This window comes from Centroberyx affinis, unplaced genomic scaffold (assembly GCF_046629955.1).
Source record: "Centroberyx affinis isolate AG114_WGS23_722 - 3 ecotype Tasmania unplaced genomic scaffold, CSIRO-AGI_Caff_v1 ptg001235l_1, whole genome shotgun sequence".
Lineage (NCBI taxonomy): Eukaryota > Metazoa > Chordata > Actinopteri > Beryciformes > Berycidae > Centroberyx > Centroberyx affinis.
In genome coordinates, this window is record NW_027279748.1 from 346,784 (window position 1) to 363,800 (window position 17,017).

The window sequence follows — 17,017 nt, forward strand, 5'->3', positions numbered from 1 at the left end:
GGTGCTTTAATCCTCATGGTGCAATTTCACCATACTAAGCTATCATAACACTAAAAGTGGGTGAGCAAGCTTATTGCATAACTAATTGCGTAGGAACTTGGTTATTGTGAAAGTTGCATAAAGTACTGGGGGGAAAGAAATTTAAATAAATTGTAAATATTTTATTTTCCAAACTGATTCATTGTCCCTGAAAGATTAGATGTAATGCTTTTTTCCATTGACATTTAATCTGAGTATACACTCCACAGCCAGTTGCTTCTTTTATACCTCCATACTCTCTTTTTTCTTTCCTCATTTGAAAACCCCAGGCTGTAGTGTTTGTTTAGCAGCAGTTGTAAACTTTGATAATAGGCCCACTCCGCCATGGATGGCCTTGGGTCACCGGCCCATTATCTTCCCCTTGTCTGATGCACGTCATATGTTCTCCCCCTCTGTCCCCTTGTGTTTGTTTTTCCACTGGTGTTGTTCCAAATGAAGTCCTCGCCTAGTTTCAAATCAAGGCCTGAACTCCAGCCAGTTAAAAAAAAAAAAAATCTACAAGGTAATAGTTGCCTCTGCTGAAAGCAAGCCTCCATTTTATTTTATTTTCACGAGTGGGAACTTCCCTTGTTTGAAAGGCTGGTACATACCACATTGGTTTGTGCCAGGTTGTCATGAAAGATTAGTATCTGATCCAAATGTGACAAGAGGAGGACCTGTGACATGCTGTAATGCCCATTCTGCCTTGCCACTGTGCCCCAGACCCTTCATAACTGGGTGAGCGAGGAGCTAGCTGGCAGGTCCAGTACTGCGGCCTTACTGTCCGCCGAGGGCAACCAGGAAGAAAGGTGTAAGCAGGTAGAACCCCCTCCGACAGCCGATCGCCACACGCCAAGCACGCAATGCCCCGCCCTCCCGCCCACCAAGCCTGTCCAGTGCCTAACTACCACCTCAAGACTGTGAAAACCTGCGTGTGGCATCTCTCACTCACCTCTACCTTTTACGCTCTAGCTGTTTTGCTGTAACAACCTAGGTATCGGTCTGTGCCTTGCAAATTGATTGCTCACCAAATGGATTAAGTCTGTTATGCAACCGTCCAGAAAAGATTTAGGCTAACCACGGTTTTCCAAAATATGGGAATGACTTGTTGCTTTGTATGAATGGAGTTACAGGCCAGTGTCATTGCTCAACATTGATATGAATGCTGTTTTTCTACTACTGAGTGCCTAACGCATTTTGTCTGTTTTGACTCACCTTAACAGCCTCTCATCCACTTGCATGTTGTTAACATTTTAGTTTTCTACAAGAATCGGTCATAAAATAGTTTGGCTCTGGCCTATAATAACAGTAGTTTGTGCCTGCCAAGTAAAAATATTCTGAAATAGAGTATTACATGATATAAAAATGTCACAAAATGCATTGTTGCAATGCAACCTGGGGAAATGTTTTGCTAGGCTCAGTTTCAAAGGTAACATTCTCATCGCTAGCTGGAGTAAACTAAAATATCAAACAGAACCCATTAAACTCACTTTTTCAATCATCATACTATGCAAAATATCATTTCAATCAATACCATTCAAAGGAGAGTGTACTGTAATGTTAGGAAGTTAGGTTACACCACAGAAATGAGCTTTGTGTCACCTAAATGTCTCTCATCGTAAAAAACATGTTTCAAAGCCATTTTGATTCCTACAGTAGTTTTTTGGTTATTGTGATAATAATGAAACATACCATCAGCTGGGTATCACTGACTGTTTGTACAAGTAAGAATAGTGTCCTAGGATCCTACCTAACAGTTATAATAGTATATGAGAATTTTGGCCTTCTACAGGCGCCTCTCAGTATGATCTGTACTCACTTGCATGTTGCAACTACAATATAGCAATGACCTCAGTGAATAGTGCTGTACATGGATAGTTTTTCACTGACTGCATCTTTGAACACTCACCTTTAATCTTGTCATAACACAGTTTCTCTCTACAGGCTTGTGTTTGGTAATCTAATGTGCATAAGTCTATAGTGAAGTACGGTGTAGAGCAGAGAGTTGGTTGCCATGGTTTTAGAAATACTTTGACCTCCATTTGTGCTACCCAGATTTTAGCATAGGCTTGGTTCATCATGGTTGTACACATTGACTTAAACCTGAAATTTGTTTTACATTTTTAAAAATGTGAGAGCACTTCCTTCGACCATGCTTGAAATGACGTTGCCTATGGTGAAATCGCTATGTTAGAAATTAATGGTCAAAGTACTTGTGGAACCAGGGAAGCCATATGAATATACCATATATCTGCTGTAGTATCCTCCATCCTAATCTGCTATGCTGCCGTGCCTCCAGGCGGCTCAGGTGGTGCTGATCTCCCTGTTTGAGCTCAACACCCCAGAGTTCACCATGCTGCTGGGAGCGCTGCCCAAGACCTTCCAGGACGGCGCCACCAAACTGCTGCACAACCACCTCAAGAACTCCAGCAACACCAGCAGCAGTGTGGTGAGTAGAGTGAAACCCTATCGTCTTTCGATTTGCTTTTAATCAAATCACATTGACTAGTGAGTAACTGATTACATGACACATAAGCAGAGATGTGTTGTAGTTGCCCTGTCTGTTTTTTTCCATGTGTCCATCCGCACAGATACAGTTTTTATACATATTTTTGAAATAGAGCCATATTATTATATTATTATATTATATATTATATTATTATATTATAGTAGTAGTAGTAATAGTAGTAGTAGTAGTAGTATTTGTATTATTATTATAGTATTATAATGGGCTTTTTTTGTTTGTTTTTTTATATGGCTCTATTTCAAAAATATGTATAAAAACTGTATCTGTGCGGATGGACACATGGAAAAAAACAAACAGGGCAACTACAACACATCTCTGCTTATGTGTCATTATTATATTACTGTTATTATAGTATTATAGTATGTTATTATAGTATGTTATTATTATTTTTAAAGCCCATGCTCATTAGGGACTTGGGGTAAAAATGAATCTATACCTGGGCAAGCGTAGCCAAGTTTAGCATACAAGCTATACAAGCTAATTAGATGAACTTCATTCAAACAAATGTTAGGTCAGTCTGGCTAACTTCAAACAATAAAGGTGCATGGGTATGTGTTTTCTTACTGTTGACTCATAAAACTTGATTTTTTTTTGCCTTGTTGAGAAGGTTAAAGGTCACCATTGCGTCATAACTTGGAAACTCAGGTAGCAAAATTTTCAAAATTTCCTTGCCTTCCAGGGTTCTCCGAGCAACACCATTGGTCGGACGCCGCCTCGACACACCCCCAGCAGGACCAGCCCCCTCACCTCTCCTACCAATTGTTCCCATGGAGGACTGTCTCCAAGGTAACCATCCGTCTGTACACTGTAACTCTACAACTCGGCTCAGTGGGTGTCCTAATGCATGGCCGTGGTCTAACCTTATAGACACTGCTGCTGTCATGATCGGTGATTTGTAGTCTAACTAACTCAAGATCTGAACTAACTGTAAGTGACAGACTGGTTGGTTGGAGTACAGTAGTGAGTGAGTTGCTCAGAGCTCAGAGGGAACTTAGCTGATACTTTATTATCCTTTATCTAAGCAATTTTGATAGGAAATCAACAGGTAAATGGGCCACAGATGTTATGTTCTTTTAAATTCTGTCAGGTCAAGTCTAGTGTGCAAAACACACTTTTCACACACTGGGCCAGTTGGTTAAAAATCTACTGGCTTGGACAAAAAAAATTGCATTAGTGCTGTTAAACAATTATTGTTTCTGCGGGGTCAAACTGATAACCAGGCCCTTCAAAGTTGACACATAAGTCTATTAAATCTAAGCAAACACAGGGAAAGACCACTGAAGGAGTTTTTTTCTCTGCACTTGTTCAGGTGCCTCTCTGGGCCAGTTGACTGACTGAATTTGACGGTCCTGCACGGGCTTTTACCTTTTTATTGTTATCGCTGTTCCCTAAAAAGTTTAATGCTCTCTGAGTAAGCAGCTCATTCAACTGACGCGTTGTGCAGTCCTCTTGTCTTCAAGCAGAAACCCTGAAACACAGATAATATAGATATTGATATTATCAAGTGGTAATTGCTGTAGTTTAACCTGAAGTACATTTTGTATTGAAATCACTCCCCACATTCATACAGGGGAGAAATATATCTTAAGTAAAGCTAACTTATCAGATTCAGAGAAAGCTTTATTGGGCTCAATTAAGTAGTATTGAGTGTTGCCAAAACAATAGTACAGGACAAAATAAGGTACAATACAGTACAATACTTATCTTTTTGTCTCCATGGGATTCTGCTACATTCTAATGCTTTCCTCTAAATTAACACTTTCCCCTAACCTCAACGCTCAGACTAGTTTCTTTTTGTCTTTTCTCTTTTCTCCTTCTGCACACGTCTTTTTTTCCCTTTCTCCTCCTGTCTGTCTTGTCTGTTTGTGATCTCCTCGTGTTGTGGTTATCCCCCCACCTCGCCCCGTTCTCTCACTTCTGTCTGTCCGTCGTTCCCTCCCGGCCGCGCTGTGGCAACAGTCGGTTATGGGGTTGGGGTGTCGACGGGCTGTCAAAGCACCCCCCTGCCCCTCCTCCTCCTCCGCCTCACTCCACCCCTGCTGCCCCCTCCCTAAGGGTCCTGCGCAGAGCGTACTCACCCAGGTAATGAGGAGGGCTGGGACACACAGGAGATTATGCCCTCAAGGAAGCCAGACCTTGGCCCTTTCCTTTCCATTCCTTATCCCAATTGTCTTTTCCCAAACCAGCCGAGATCGCCTTGTAATTTTGTAGTGCGTTGATCTCTCTGGATACATATTGCTCCTTCATCTCTGAACGAATTAAAAAGTAGTTTAGAGCCACATCTTAGATGTGAGTAATGCTGTGCTGTGCATCACATCCATCATAAGCAATAGGAATTGTCTTAAGCTTCACCTCATCCTAAACCTCTTTGCTTTATAAAAGCTGATCTGCTTGGGTGTCAGAAACAATGCTAAAGCGCTTTGCATGGTGGCAAAACAAATACATGATTGTGCATTTTCTCTCTTCTTCAGATGTGCATTTCATACAAATCCTGTGTGTTTTTGTGTTTGTGTGCGTCTGTTTGTCTGGTAGCATGATGGAGTACGACACGGAGAACATGAACTCAGAAGAGATCTACAGCTCGCTACGCGGCGTCACCGAGGCCATCCAGAGCTTCAGCTACCGCAGCCAGGAGGACCTCAACGAGCCAATCAGACGGGAGGGCAAGAGGGACGATGCAGTGAGTCATGATCATTAGATCCGGCATTGTTCTAGCATAACACTAGAAACGCCTGGTTGTTGAACCCCTGTTCTGTAGCCAGAACAGGAGTGTGTGCAGTGTGTATACGGCTGCATCCACTGTAGCCGTATACACACTGCAGGCTGTAAAAACAAATCCACCCTGCTCTGGCTTCTTTATCTCTAAACAGTTGAACTTGTCTAAGATTAGATAAGGTAAGACATTAATGAAATGGAATAGAAGAGCAGATCTAGGTTGAGTTGGACTGGATGATAAGGAAGCAAACTTCTTAGAAAATACAAGTTAAAGATACAAGTAGGCTCTCCTGTCTCACATCCCCCACCACCTACCTTATTCTCCCCCAGGCCGGGAGAGAAGGAGTGGCGTCGTCCCCTGGCTCTGATGCCCGCCTGGGCCTGGACATGGTGGAGGGAGGTCGCACCGCTCTGGACAACAAGACCTCGCTGCTCAACACCCCGTCGCCGCGCTCCTTCTCTGGGCCGCGGGGACGGGAGTTCGCCCCCTACGGCTACGGGGAGACCATCAGCACCTACGACAAAAGCGCCCTGAAGGAGGCCGTGTTTGACGACGACGTGGAGCAGTTCCGAGACTGTGAGTCCAGGAGAAAACAAACTGGTGAACATGCAGCTGGTGTCGTGTGTTGTCCACTGTTTTGTATGATCAGCACATTTCTCTGTAAGAGGAGCCGTATGGGACGTAATTTAAACTTTGCACATACACACATTTTACCTCTCCCATTCATATATGAGATGCTTATATATTAAAATGTAATGAAACACTTGCATACACTACTGAAACCCTCTGGCATACACTATTGAAACACCCTCATATACACTACTGAAATGCATTATACACTACTGAAATGCTCATATATGCAACTGAAACCCTTACAGTTACACTATTGAAAACCCTCATGTACAATATTGAAACACTCTCATAAACGCCACTGAAAGCCACTGAAACGCTGTTACATGCACTAGTGAAACACTCTCATAAGCACTAATGAAATGCATTATACTCATCGACATTCATTCATTGTCTGTACCCGCTTATTCGTATTCAGGGTCATGAGGGCTGGAGCCTATCCCAGCATGCATTGGGCAAACGGCAGGGAGACAGGTCACCAGTTCATCACAGCATTAACACAGAGACAAATACAGATAGATAGACAAGCGCAGCCACACTCACATTCACACTTATGGGCAATTTAGAGTCTCCAGTCTGCCTGACTTGTATTTCTTTGGACTTTGGGAAGAAACCGGAGCAGCCGGGGGAAACACACACAAAAACCTAACCGCTAAGTCGCCCCACTCATAAACACCAAAGTGCATAGTAAAGTTTGAATTACATCCTATATGGCACCTCATATCTCTAGTGTTGAAAACTGGATTTCTATCAGGACTCAGGACCGTAAAGGGTATTTGCTATCTTGAATCCTCCATTGAAGAAGGATCCTTTGTGTCCTCTTTCGCTCACTTTCATAGTTCTGATCGAAAAAAGGTGAGAAGATTGACATGGGAATCAAGGGGAGATGTGTCCGCCTACTACAGATCTGTAAAAGAGAATGAACAAGGGCACGACTCTGTAATATTGACCTTTCCCTTATCATTCTGCCAACCCATCTGTTGACCACCATTGCCCCATTGTGTAGTGTCATCATGTCACATCGTTTTGGCAACATAGAAGAATAGACCCGGCAAGGAACAGTTGGCTTTTACAAATGTTATGGTTAAATGGGTAAGAAACAAGATGTTGCTTCAACCAAATGTGGCAAAGATTAGTCCCTGGTCTTCTTTGAGATGTGATTTGTTTAGTCACGTTGTATCCACAAGAGAAACTCGAAACAAATTGATGTGTAGACACAAGATTTAGGAATCTGATCTAAGATGAAACTTTCTCTGCATTATTTAGCGCAAACACAAGTGTTTGAGCCCACGGCTCTGTTGTTGTAAGGCACAAGCCAGCCTGCGTGTGTCAGTTGTTGTCGTCATCACATCCTTTGCTATGCACCCTCTATCCCCCTCCTCCTCCCTCCCCTCCTCTCCCCTCCTCCCCTCTGTCCTCCCCTCTCCGTCTCCCCTTCCATCCCCTCAACCCCTCCTCTCCAGGCCGTCGTCAGGAAAGTGGCGAAAACAAGATGGCGCTCCCCAAGGTCTTTGCTCCTGGTAAAGACGCCTCCCCTTCCTGACTGACTTGCTGACTGATTGAGAGACTTACCGACTGACTGACTTACTGACTGACTGTTCCCTCCAGTCACCCTTTGTCTGTATTTGCATAATCTCACTCAACGCTCTCCCAAAGTCCATCTCCATTTTTCCATTGTCTTCTACTTAACTCGACCTGAACCTGTGTCTTGGCCAGTTCAAACTTACTGTCCTGCTTTTAGTGGAGTGCTAGCTAGCTGAATTGGTGCTTTTGCTAATGGCTTTGGTATCTTCTTCTGTGAACTGAGTGTTTGGGCGATTGTGTCAGTACATCTATTAGGTCTTCAGAGGTCTAGTGTTTTTATGGCATAATGTATAATTTGCTATTCTTGACCATTGAAAGCCTAGATGACTGTAGCTCCAGAACACTATATACTGACATTTACTTACTCATACTAACACATGTAGTAACTCGGCACAAAAGGGCTCAGAGTTGAAGGGCAGAAGTACATTTTGACCAACTTGACATGGGACAAATGTAAAAGAAGAAGCGCACACTCAAAATTAATAAGGTCGCACATCAGAATGAAGTTGCACACTCTTACACTTGAATTTTACATTAAAAAAAAATCCTAGGATCCTTAAAGAGTATGCAACTTTCTTATGTTTTTTTGCAGTAACTTTACGACCAAGGCAAATTCTTAAGCCCTTCTCATCAAAGTCCAGTTTAAATCTTTGATATTCAGCTACGAAATTCAATTCTGGTAATGACTCCAGTACTGTGACTTTTATAGACCAGATCATCAAGAACATCAGTTTGAAATATAATATTTTAGTCCCAAAATGTCTTTCTGACTCAAAGCCCTTACTACATACTTGGCTGTTACTGTGCAGTCAATGCTGTATTTCTCATACTAAATTTTAAACTTGACATAATGAACAAACGCACTGTAATGTCCATCTTAACAGGTCATGTAATCTCATATTCAGTCTTAAAACCTTATTTTTCTTAAATGAAAAATGTATTTTAAAAAATTTGATTTCCTGTTCCAGTTTGTTGTTTGTTTTTCAGAATGCAGTTTGACTTGTTTAATGAATTTTCTAGAAACAAGTGTCACTCTTGAAATTTAATTTCTTTGAAAGTTGATTTGCATTGGAAAGAAGTGAAATTTCCTCACCCCATTGGTAGATTTTTTTTCACTTGTTTTAAGAAAAATAATATTTTAAGACTGATGCTAGATTGAATGACTGATGGATGATGTTAAGATGGATATGGATATTTTTTGTGGCATGGCAAGATGTCAGTAGCGGTATCTTGATCGGAATATCCCATTAACCACACACCCCTTTCTTTTCCTCCCCTCCACCCCTGGAAGCAGTCGGTCAGGACCACTCGGACCTGGTAGCCGACCTGCTGAAGGAACTGTCCAACCACAACGAGCGCACCGACGAGCGCAAGGGCGCGCTGGTGGAGCTGCTGAAGATCACGCGGGAAGACAGCCTGGCTGTGTGGGACGAACACTTTAAAACCATCCTCCTCCTCCTCCTGGAGACCCTGGGCGATAAAGATGTACGCTCTCTAGGGCTGCTGTGTGTGTTTCCGTGTGTGTGTCCGTTTGTGGTAGGGGTGTGCTGAATGTTTTTATCAAACTGTGTGCACGTGTGTGTGGGGTGGATACAGATACCCACTGAGCTACACAGGCAATGGACCCTGACAGACGCAATTTGATGGACGCTTTTATCCAAAGTGCCTTACAGTACCATGAGTGCATACAATGTATATTTAGCATAGGCAGCACCGAAAAAAATCGAACCCATAAACCTCTACAGATTATAGAGACAAAAAGCAAAAGACAATAGCAATATTATGCTGGGAGACTATGAGTGTGTACGGATATTTGGTATGGCTGCAAATATGGAATAGGAGGGTTTGTACTGGGATGTATGCTCTGAGTGTATATTGTCTTTTTTTAATTGGCTGCCTGTGCCGCTGTTTCCCCCAGCACACGATCCGGGCGCTGGCCCTGCGCGTGCTGAAGGAGATCCTGAGGAATCAGCCGGCCCGCTTCAAAAACTACGCTGAGCTCACCATCATGAAAACCCTGGAGGCTCACAAAGACTCCCACAAGGAGGTACGCAGCTCTGAGACACTGATAATAAACTAAGATACTAAGATAATAAATGGGAAAAGATGCTATTTATACACTGTGTGTTTTTAAAGTGTGGGGACTGTAGATTCTTCAGATTGTAGATTCCAGTGTCTAATTATTAGAGATTTTAGTTACAGTTTATCATGTCAAATGTATAGCTCTTAGTCACTGTTACAGTCTCAAAGGGCTTCACAAAAGCCACAGAACAATAAATAAAAACAACGCCCTCCCAACCTTAGACCCTCAACTGAGGGCAGAGGAAAAACTCCCACAAAACCTCATTCGGAAAACAAATGAAAGAAACCTTGAGTAGGGCTTCACACAGAGAAGGCTCCTCCTACCAGGATGATCAGGCATGCAATGGGTGCAGAGAGTGGGCAAACAAAGATTAAATGTCGATAACAAAATGGAACATAAACAAAATACACAGAATAAACACAGTGAGAACGCTTGGGCGAAACATCCAGATCAATAATAATCGGAACGGAATTCAAAAGGTAGGATGATTGCTCTTGCCTACACTAATCCAAACAAAGTAACATCAACAAGTCAAGTTTAAAAGGATCAAAAATTATGGTGCTTCTTCCAAAACACAGAACAAATCCAATCCAAGTCGGGTACAAAAAAAAGCACAAAATGCAAGTCAGGCTGAAAAAAAGGCAAGAAAGATAACGGCCCAAGCCAACAAAGAAGCTATTCCCCCTTTTTTCTAGGCAGCATATTACAAAACTGTCCATTAGTCTCTTATTCTGATGTCTATGACTTCCTGCGTGTGTGTAGGTGGTGCGCGCGGCCGAGGAGGCGGCCTCCACCCTGGCGGGCTCCATCCACCCGGAGCAGTGCATCAAGGTGCTCTGCCCCATCGTGCAGACGGCCGACTACCCCATCAACCTGGCTGCCATCAAGATGCAGACCAAAGTCATTGAACGCATCGCCAAGGACTCGCTGCTGCAGCTGCTGCCCGACATCATCCCAGGACTCCTGCAGGTCCGAGACTGGGCTTTCAGTTCAGGCACACCATGCCTTTACAGATGAAGAAAAATAAATTCAGATTATTAGATTTATACAGTGTGTTTTGTGTGTGTTGGATTAGATTGCGCAGGGAAATCAGGACCACGAAAAAAAACAATACATAAATGGGAGTTGCATGCCAAATAACCTGAAATGTTGAAAAATCACATCTCTAATTATGGGTGCAAATATTTGAACCACTATCCTTTAGTGGTGCTTGATTTTTTTTTTTCTTGCTAGACACTTAACAGCCTCAACATTGGACAAATCCTTCACAAAATATGAGACACACACTGCAAAAACTGACAAACTTGCAAAGTTATTTTCTCTTGTATCCAGACTTATAAAGCTTATTTTAGGATTTGTTTTAATGAAATCGTCTTATTGCACTGGCAGGTAATTTTACCGGTTTCAACAAATTTGACCTTTTTTCAGGAGAATGTAACTTGTTTCAGGACATTTACTTGGTAAACATGAAATTGTCGTGGAGAAAGTTTCTTGTTTCAAGATTTCCTTCATTGTTTTATGATGATTTCTTGAAAGAAGTCATATTGGCATGTACAGTATATTGAAACCAGCAAGATTATCTGCCAGTGCAGTGAGATAATTTGAATAAAAATAACACAAAATAAGCTTGATAGGTCTGGAAACAGGTTAAAATCACTTGACAACTCTCCATTTTCTGCAGTGCATTTGTTTGTTTATTTCTGGATTAATTCCCCTCTTTCTTGCCCCCCAAATTTTCCAAATGTACTTGATTTTCACGAGGACACTGCATGAACGCTGCTTTACCAGACTACAGCGCCTGCTGCTCCTCCTAATCCATACGGCCTGACTCATACGACCTTGCTCAGAGCATGGGAGTTTGCGCAGAAACATCCTTGTCAGTATCAAAAAGGCATATTTGGACAACATGTTCATATTTGGACAGGGAGAACAATTTGCCTTATTTGTACCTGGAAATGTTTGCGTGTACTCTGCACCCTCTGCTCTCACCTCTGCCACTCCTCCCACGTTCTTGTTGACCCCTGGTGTGTGTATGTGTGTATGTGTGTGTGTGTGTGTGTGTGCGCCGGCTTCCTACGGTGTCTGATGCTGCCTCGTCTCTCTGCAGGGCTACGACAACACAGAGAGCAGCGTTCGCAAGGCCAGCGTGTTCTGTTTGGTGGCGATCTACTCTGTGATTGGCGAGGAGCTCAAACCCCACCTGGCACAGCTCACGGGCAGCAAGGTACCACCCACCGCCATGTGCTCGCCGTCTCCAATTCCCGACACGTACACACACACACACACACACACACACATCCAATTTTAACACCGGCTGAACGCTGGTAGCTTTTAGGCTGCAGCTGGTGGCTTTGTCTTCTCTGTCAGATGCTTTGGCAGGTAACCAACCATCATTTGGAGGGTTTTTTCGATGTCAAAAATGAGTTTAGCTGGTAATGAATGTGGCTGGGGAATTTGCCTTCTTCACCAGCCACTTTGGCATGTAACCAAACATCTGGTTATTTGGAGGTTTCTTCCTACTTGAAAAAGCAGTTTGTAGAGAATGTGGTTGGTGAATTTCGCCGAAAAGTTATTTTTTTTGCCTCGAGATGTACATGTATTCAGACACACACACACACACACACACACACACACTACTCATGCAGTATGGCACAAATGCATGAAAACACACACATTCACACACTGTCTTCACCCCAACAGACACAGAACCTTATCGTCTTCCCATGTTGTTATTTCCCAGCCGGTTTCCGCCGGTTTTTCACATTTGTGCGGTGCGGGGTCATATTTACCCTACTTTCACTCGGGTCATGTGTCCTTGGGTTACATAAGGGTAGAGGTCCCAGGGCCAGCTTCACCTGGAAGGGGGGGGGAACCTCCGCCTATGCTCTGTCAGACAGCCGGTTGTCTGGCAGGAGTCTGTTACGTATCGATTCGGCGTGGCTGAATAAGCACGGTTGTACCTTTTTTCAGTGTGAGCTCGGTGCAGAGGAGCGAAGAGCCACTGCTGAGCAAGTGCTGCTGCAAGCCGGTGGATCACTGCTAAAAGCTTTGATATTACCGCTGCGCTTCCAGAAAAACATTAATGCTCACTGAGTGTAGAGTTTAGGACGTCCTGAATCATTTTATCTGTCAGTAATTCCTTTCAAGTTCTCTATAGTGACACATAATGGGACACCTCGATTGTCGCAGTTAATCTGTTTTCTGTTCTCCAGAAAAAAAAATAATAATAATGATACAATTCCTTCTTTCCTTGGCGCTTATCTCTCTCAGTTATTCTCCAAGCACTTCCCTCTTACATGGCAAGTCTAGGGTCACAGGAATACTGCTACATATTGTAAGGGCAACATGACTCTGACCCTCGACTCTTTACTTGATCTAGAAATTGAGGCTTATTCTACTATTGCATTCATTCTAACTTGCTTAGGGCAGTGGTTCTTAAAGGGGGGTCCGGGGACCCCCAGGGGTCCGTGGCACTCTGCCAGGGGGTCCGTGAAAAGAAGTGTACCTCTGTCAAATGGCACCATCAGATGACGAATTGAGGACATGTCTTCTGATATCAAGTCACAACTCAAGTCAATTTTTATTTATATAGCCCAAAATCACAAATCAGAATGCGGGGGTCCCCAGTATATTCTCTATCTTGTAAGGGGTCCTTGGCTGAAAAACAACTGAGAACCTCTGGTTTAGATTAAAAGCCTCAGCTAAATGCCTTTTAGTCTAGGGTTAATTTTGAAACACTGGGGTTCATCCATGTCTGAAAGTGGTTCCAGAAGTCCTACATTGTACACTGTACTGAAAGAAAACCAACAGTGTCTCATGTCCTTGCTTGTTTGCAGATGAAGCTGCTGAACCTCTACATCAAAAGGGCCCAGACGACCAACAGCAATAGCAGCAGTTCCTCAGACGTCTCCTCTCACAGTTAATGGAGGGAGGCTCGGGTTGGAAACGCTGCGGATGGCTGTCTGACTGATCGTCGCTTCCGTCCGGGACGTCGCCGTGCCTCTTCCAGACTCCTCCGTCGCCGAGCTTCACCCCGTCCCGTCCTCTCCATCACAACTCAAGCTCCACTGCGCTTTCCCTTCTCTTTCCTGGCGACCCGTTGACAGCCCGTCGGTCATTTACTTCCTGCTCCCCTCCTTTACTCCAGAATGTTTTGAATGTAACTGAGGTTTGGTTTTAGATGCGGGGGGAGTTAACGCATTTGGACTTTGCTGTTGGCTTCATACAAAAGCCGCTTTTTTTTCTTCCTCTATGGATCCCACAACCTCCACCCATCCTCGTTTGTGCCGGCGCATTTTGTGAATGGAAGCCCGTTGCTCTTCAAGCCCTCGGATAGTCCTGACACGGCAGGAAAAGGAGCGATTCCCTGAAATGTACACATCAAATTGGAGGAAATGCAATTGTGCAAAGGGGGCACAGTAAAGGAATTTCTGTCAAATCGATTACCATTAGGGATGAAATATCATTTGGCTGGCCCAGTGATGGTAAGAAGCCTGTGGGATTTGGGGCAAAGTCTGGTTTAGGGGGCATGAAAACCAAATATTGCAAGATTGAAAAGTAATTTAAAAAAAAAAATCCTATGTGAGGGAACAATGTGACAAAAAAACAACGTACTGTATGAGCATTTTTAGTTTACATTTTAAGTTTGTCGATCATTATGAAGGGTCGTGGAAGCCTGTGCAAGGGAGCGTTGTCTTTTTTTTTTTTTTTTTATGCTGATTCGTAATTTGCCTAAATGTTTTAACCCCCTTTTTCAAGATTGTTACACTCAAACAGGTAACAAGTACCTGAAGAATCTTATTTCAGCAACCAAACTGACAATCTCTGGAATTGGCGTTGTAGATCTTTATTTTGTGGTACAGAAGTTAAGCTGAAGTTGCCAAGATTCCGAATCTATCTTGAAATTCAGAAGTCACAATCAGCGGACAGGGCGGAAGTCGAGCCCGGCCCTCCATGATCATTGTGTTGCCTGTAATTTAAAACAATGAACGACCCGCATTGAGCTTGAAAACCGAGATGGGAAGTCGTGTTGTCCGTCAAAACATTGTACGAGTACAAAGTATCCAGTTGTTTTAGCTCATCCTGCTTTCATCAACAAACCCCCCCCCCTCCCCCTCCCTTTGGTTGCGTGGCCAATTTCTGGCATCTTACCTGTAAATCTGCGATGCTGCTGCTCAGTTAAAGTACATTGAGTGACTTTGTCCGAAGAGGAAGTCCTTCCCTTTTGTAAATACTGCAGATGTTTCCCGGCTCGGTGTTGGGAGCGAGACCAGCGATCCGAGACAGCTGAAAGACATTACCAGGCCTTATTCACGTCACACACACACACACACACACACACACACACACACACACACACAAACACAAACACACACAGTAACAATTCATGATCCGGGACTGCGGAGAGTGAATGGGATGTACAGCACTGTAGCTCTCGAAAAATGTGAATCCACACAGAGTAAAATGGACCCCGATGGTGTTGTTGACCCCTCGATGATGCGAATACAGTATTAGTTGTTTCATGACGTCACTCCGCCACTCACTTTCCCCTTCACGTAACCACAGCTTCTGCAATAACCCGTAAAAACCCGCAAATAAGTATTTTGTACATAAACTTTTTGACCACTGCTTCGCGAAATTTTACATAACGAGAAAAAAAAAAAAAAAAAAAAGACGAAAAGAGAAAAGGTTGACTATCTCACTTTTTTGCACGTTAGCAAAATAGCTTGCATGTAATCGGCGGCACTCGGTCAACTCTGTGCCGCTTTGATGGGCCCGGTTTTTTGGCTGTTAAAGTGCACTTGTAACATCGTCGGATTACTCATCTCTGATTTATTGTTTCAGTAGAGGAGGTGTAGCCACATGAACCATGATCATATGTGAAAAGGTACAGTACAGAGCGCCGACAGTCGACCGAAACAGTGTGTCGACTTTGACAGCCACTGAAAGCATCCTAGCCGGTAGAAGTGTTCAGGCTGGGTATTGAAATTAAAAGAATTCTACATCTCAGCACTGTCAAGATCTTTGGTATCAAATTTAAAGTTTCAAAAATTATCGAATGGTGTGGAAAAAGCTTTAATATGTTGGATTCCTGCAATGAGAACCTCCTTCAAGTTCATTGGTTCCCATCGGAGACTCCTAAAGAGACTTATCTCTTTACATCCCTGTTTAGGAACATTTTGTCCCATCTGATGAGATTTTTATTGACAGATATGATTTGGTACATAACAGTGGGGAGAGTGGAACTTGTGATCAGTCGTCATTTTTAATTTCTGTTCTCTCATTGTGCTGGCTTCTAGCAAATGAAAGGTAGAATACAGTAATAATGAAATTTAAGTACTCCTGATTTTGCTTGGGGACCCCCTGGAGCCCTCTCAAGGACCCCTGTGGGTCCTCGGCCCCCACTTTGGGAACCACTGCTCTTGCTGAATGGTGTTTTTATTTATTTTTGAGGAAATCCACAGAGTATGGGCTGATTCTGTTTAGAAAAGTAAATGAATGTACTAAAAGTTGCATAATTTGCTCTATCACATAATGAATTTTGCTTTCATTCAACAAGGAAATGATACAGAAAAACGTATCGGGAAGTATCGGTACTGAAAGAATTTCTAACAATACCCAGCCCTATACACTCTCTAACTGTCTGTCTGTGTTCTACCTGATGTATTTTCTCCATTACTTTAACAGTTTCAAATCACCAACTAGTTTTGGTTTGTTCTCAAAAGAGGCCGCTCTCCAGGTACAGCAGATCTGTCGTTGGCGGAAGGGGAAACTTTACCAATCACCAAGTCTTGATCCTGCAGATTGTCTGTTGATACATTGCCGGTCACCAGAAAGAAAATAAGATGGTATTCCTTGCAAACTGTTCACTATGCATGTTATAATTTGTCTTTCTTTTGTCTCGTTTGGTCATGTAATATTCATACCTGTATTTATATATTTTATTTTATTTTATTGTTTTTCATGATAAACTGTACAGAAGGGTTTTGTTAACATCCACCTGTGATAGATTTGCAACAATGTAAAAAAAAAAAAATTGTTTGCTCTAGAAATAAACAGACATGAGAGTTGACCTGGATGTTTTCTGGTTATTCATGCCACATTGCAAATATCCCTGTTAACAAGTCGTTTACTTATGCAAAACAAGAAAAAAACTAGATATAAGAAACAAAGTTCCGTTCACCTCAACATTTCAAGAATTTTCTTGAATTACAGTAAATGACATCTTGAAACCAATGGAGTGAACTGATCAGCATTTTTATTTCATGATACCATCACTTATTTCAAGAAAATACTTAGAACAAGTGAAGCTGCATTTGGAAACAAGAGAAATTACTTCACCCCACTGGCATTTAATTCTTTTCAAAAATCTGATTTTAAGAGTGAATATAAGGTTAAATATATATACTATACTTGGACTCACTGGACTACTGGCGGCATCGGTATGTAGTGCTGTTGC

At 42.8% G+C, this 17,017-nt stretch overlaps 1 protein-coding gene across 1 annotated transcript in view; it reads left to right on the top strand.

Moving 5' to 3' along the window:
* Nucleotides 1-16,613, top strand: part of clasp1a (cytoplasmic linker associated protein 1a) — a 98,129-nt gene extending 81,516 nt beyond the window's left edge. The window contains exons 32-41 of the mRNA XM_071524829.1: nucleotides 2,318-2,467; nucleotides 3,225-3,331; nucleotides 4,505-4,627; nucleotides 5,078-5,225; nucleotides 5,591-5,837; nucleotides 8,770-8,960; nucleotides 9,394-9,522; nucleotides 10,321-10,527; nucleotides 11,666-11,782; nucleotides 13,395-16,613. Of these exons, the coding sequence (XP_071380930.1) occupies nucleotides 2,318-2,467; nucleotides 3,225-3,331; nucleotides 4,505-4,627; nucleotides 5,078-5,225; nucleotides 5,591-5,837; nucleotides 8,770-8,960; nucleotides 9,394-9,522; nucleotides 10,321-10,527; nucleotides 11,666-11,782; nucleotides 13,395-13,481 (1,506 nt within the window). The 3' untranslated portion in view covers nucleotides 13,482-16,613. The remainder of the gene's footprint in view (nucleotides 1-2,317; nucleotides 2,468-3,224; nucleotides 3,332-4,504; nucleotides 4,628-5,077; nucleotides 5,226-5,590; nucleotides 5,838-8,769; nucleotides 8,961-9,393; nucleotides 9,523-10,320; nucleotides 10,528-11,665; nucleotides 11,783-13,394) is intronic.
* Nucleotides 16,614-17,017: the final 404 nt, after the last annotated feature.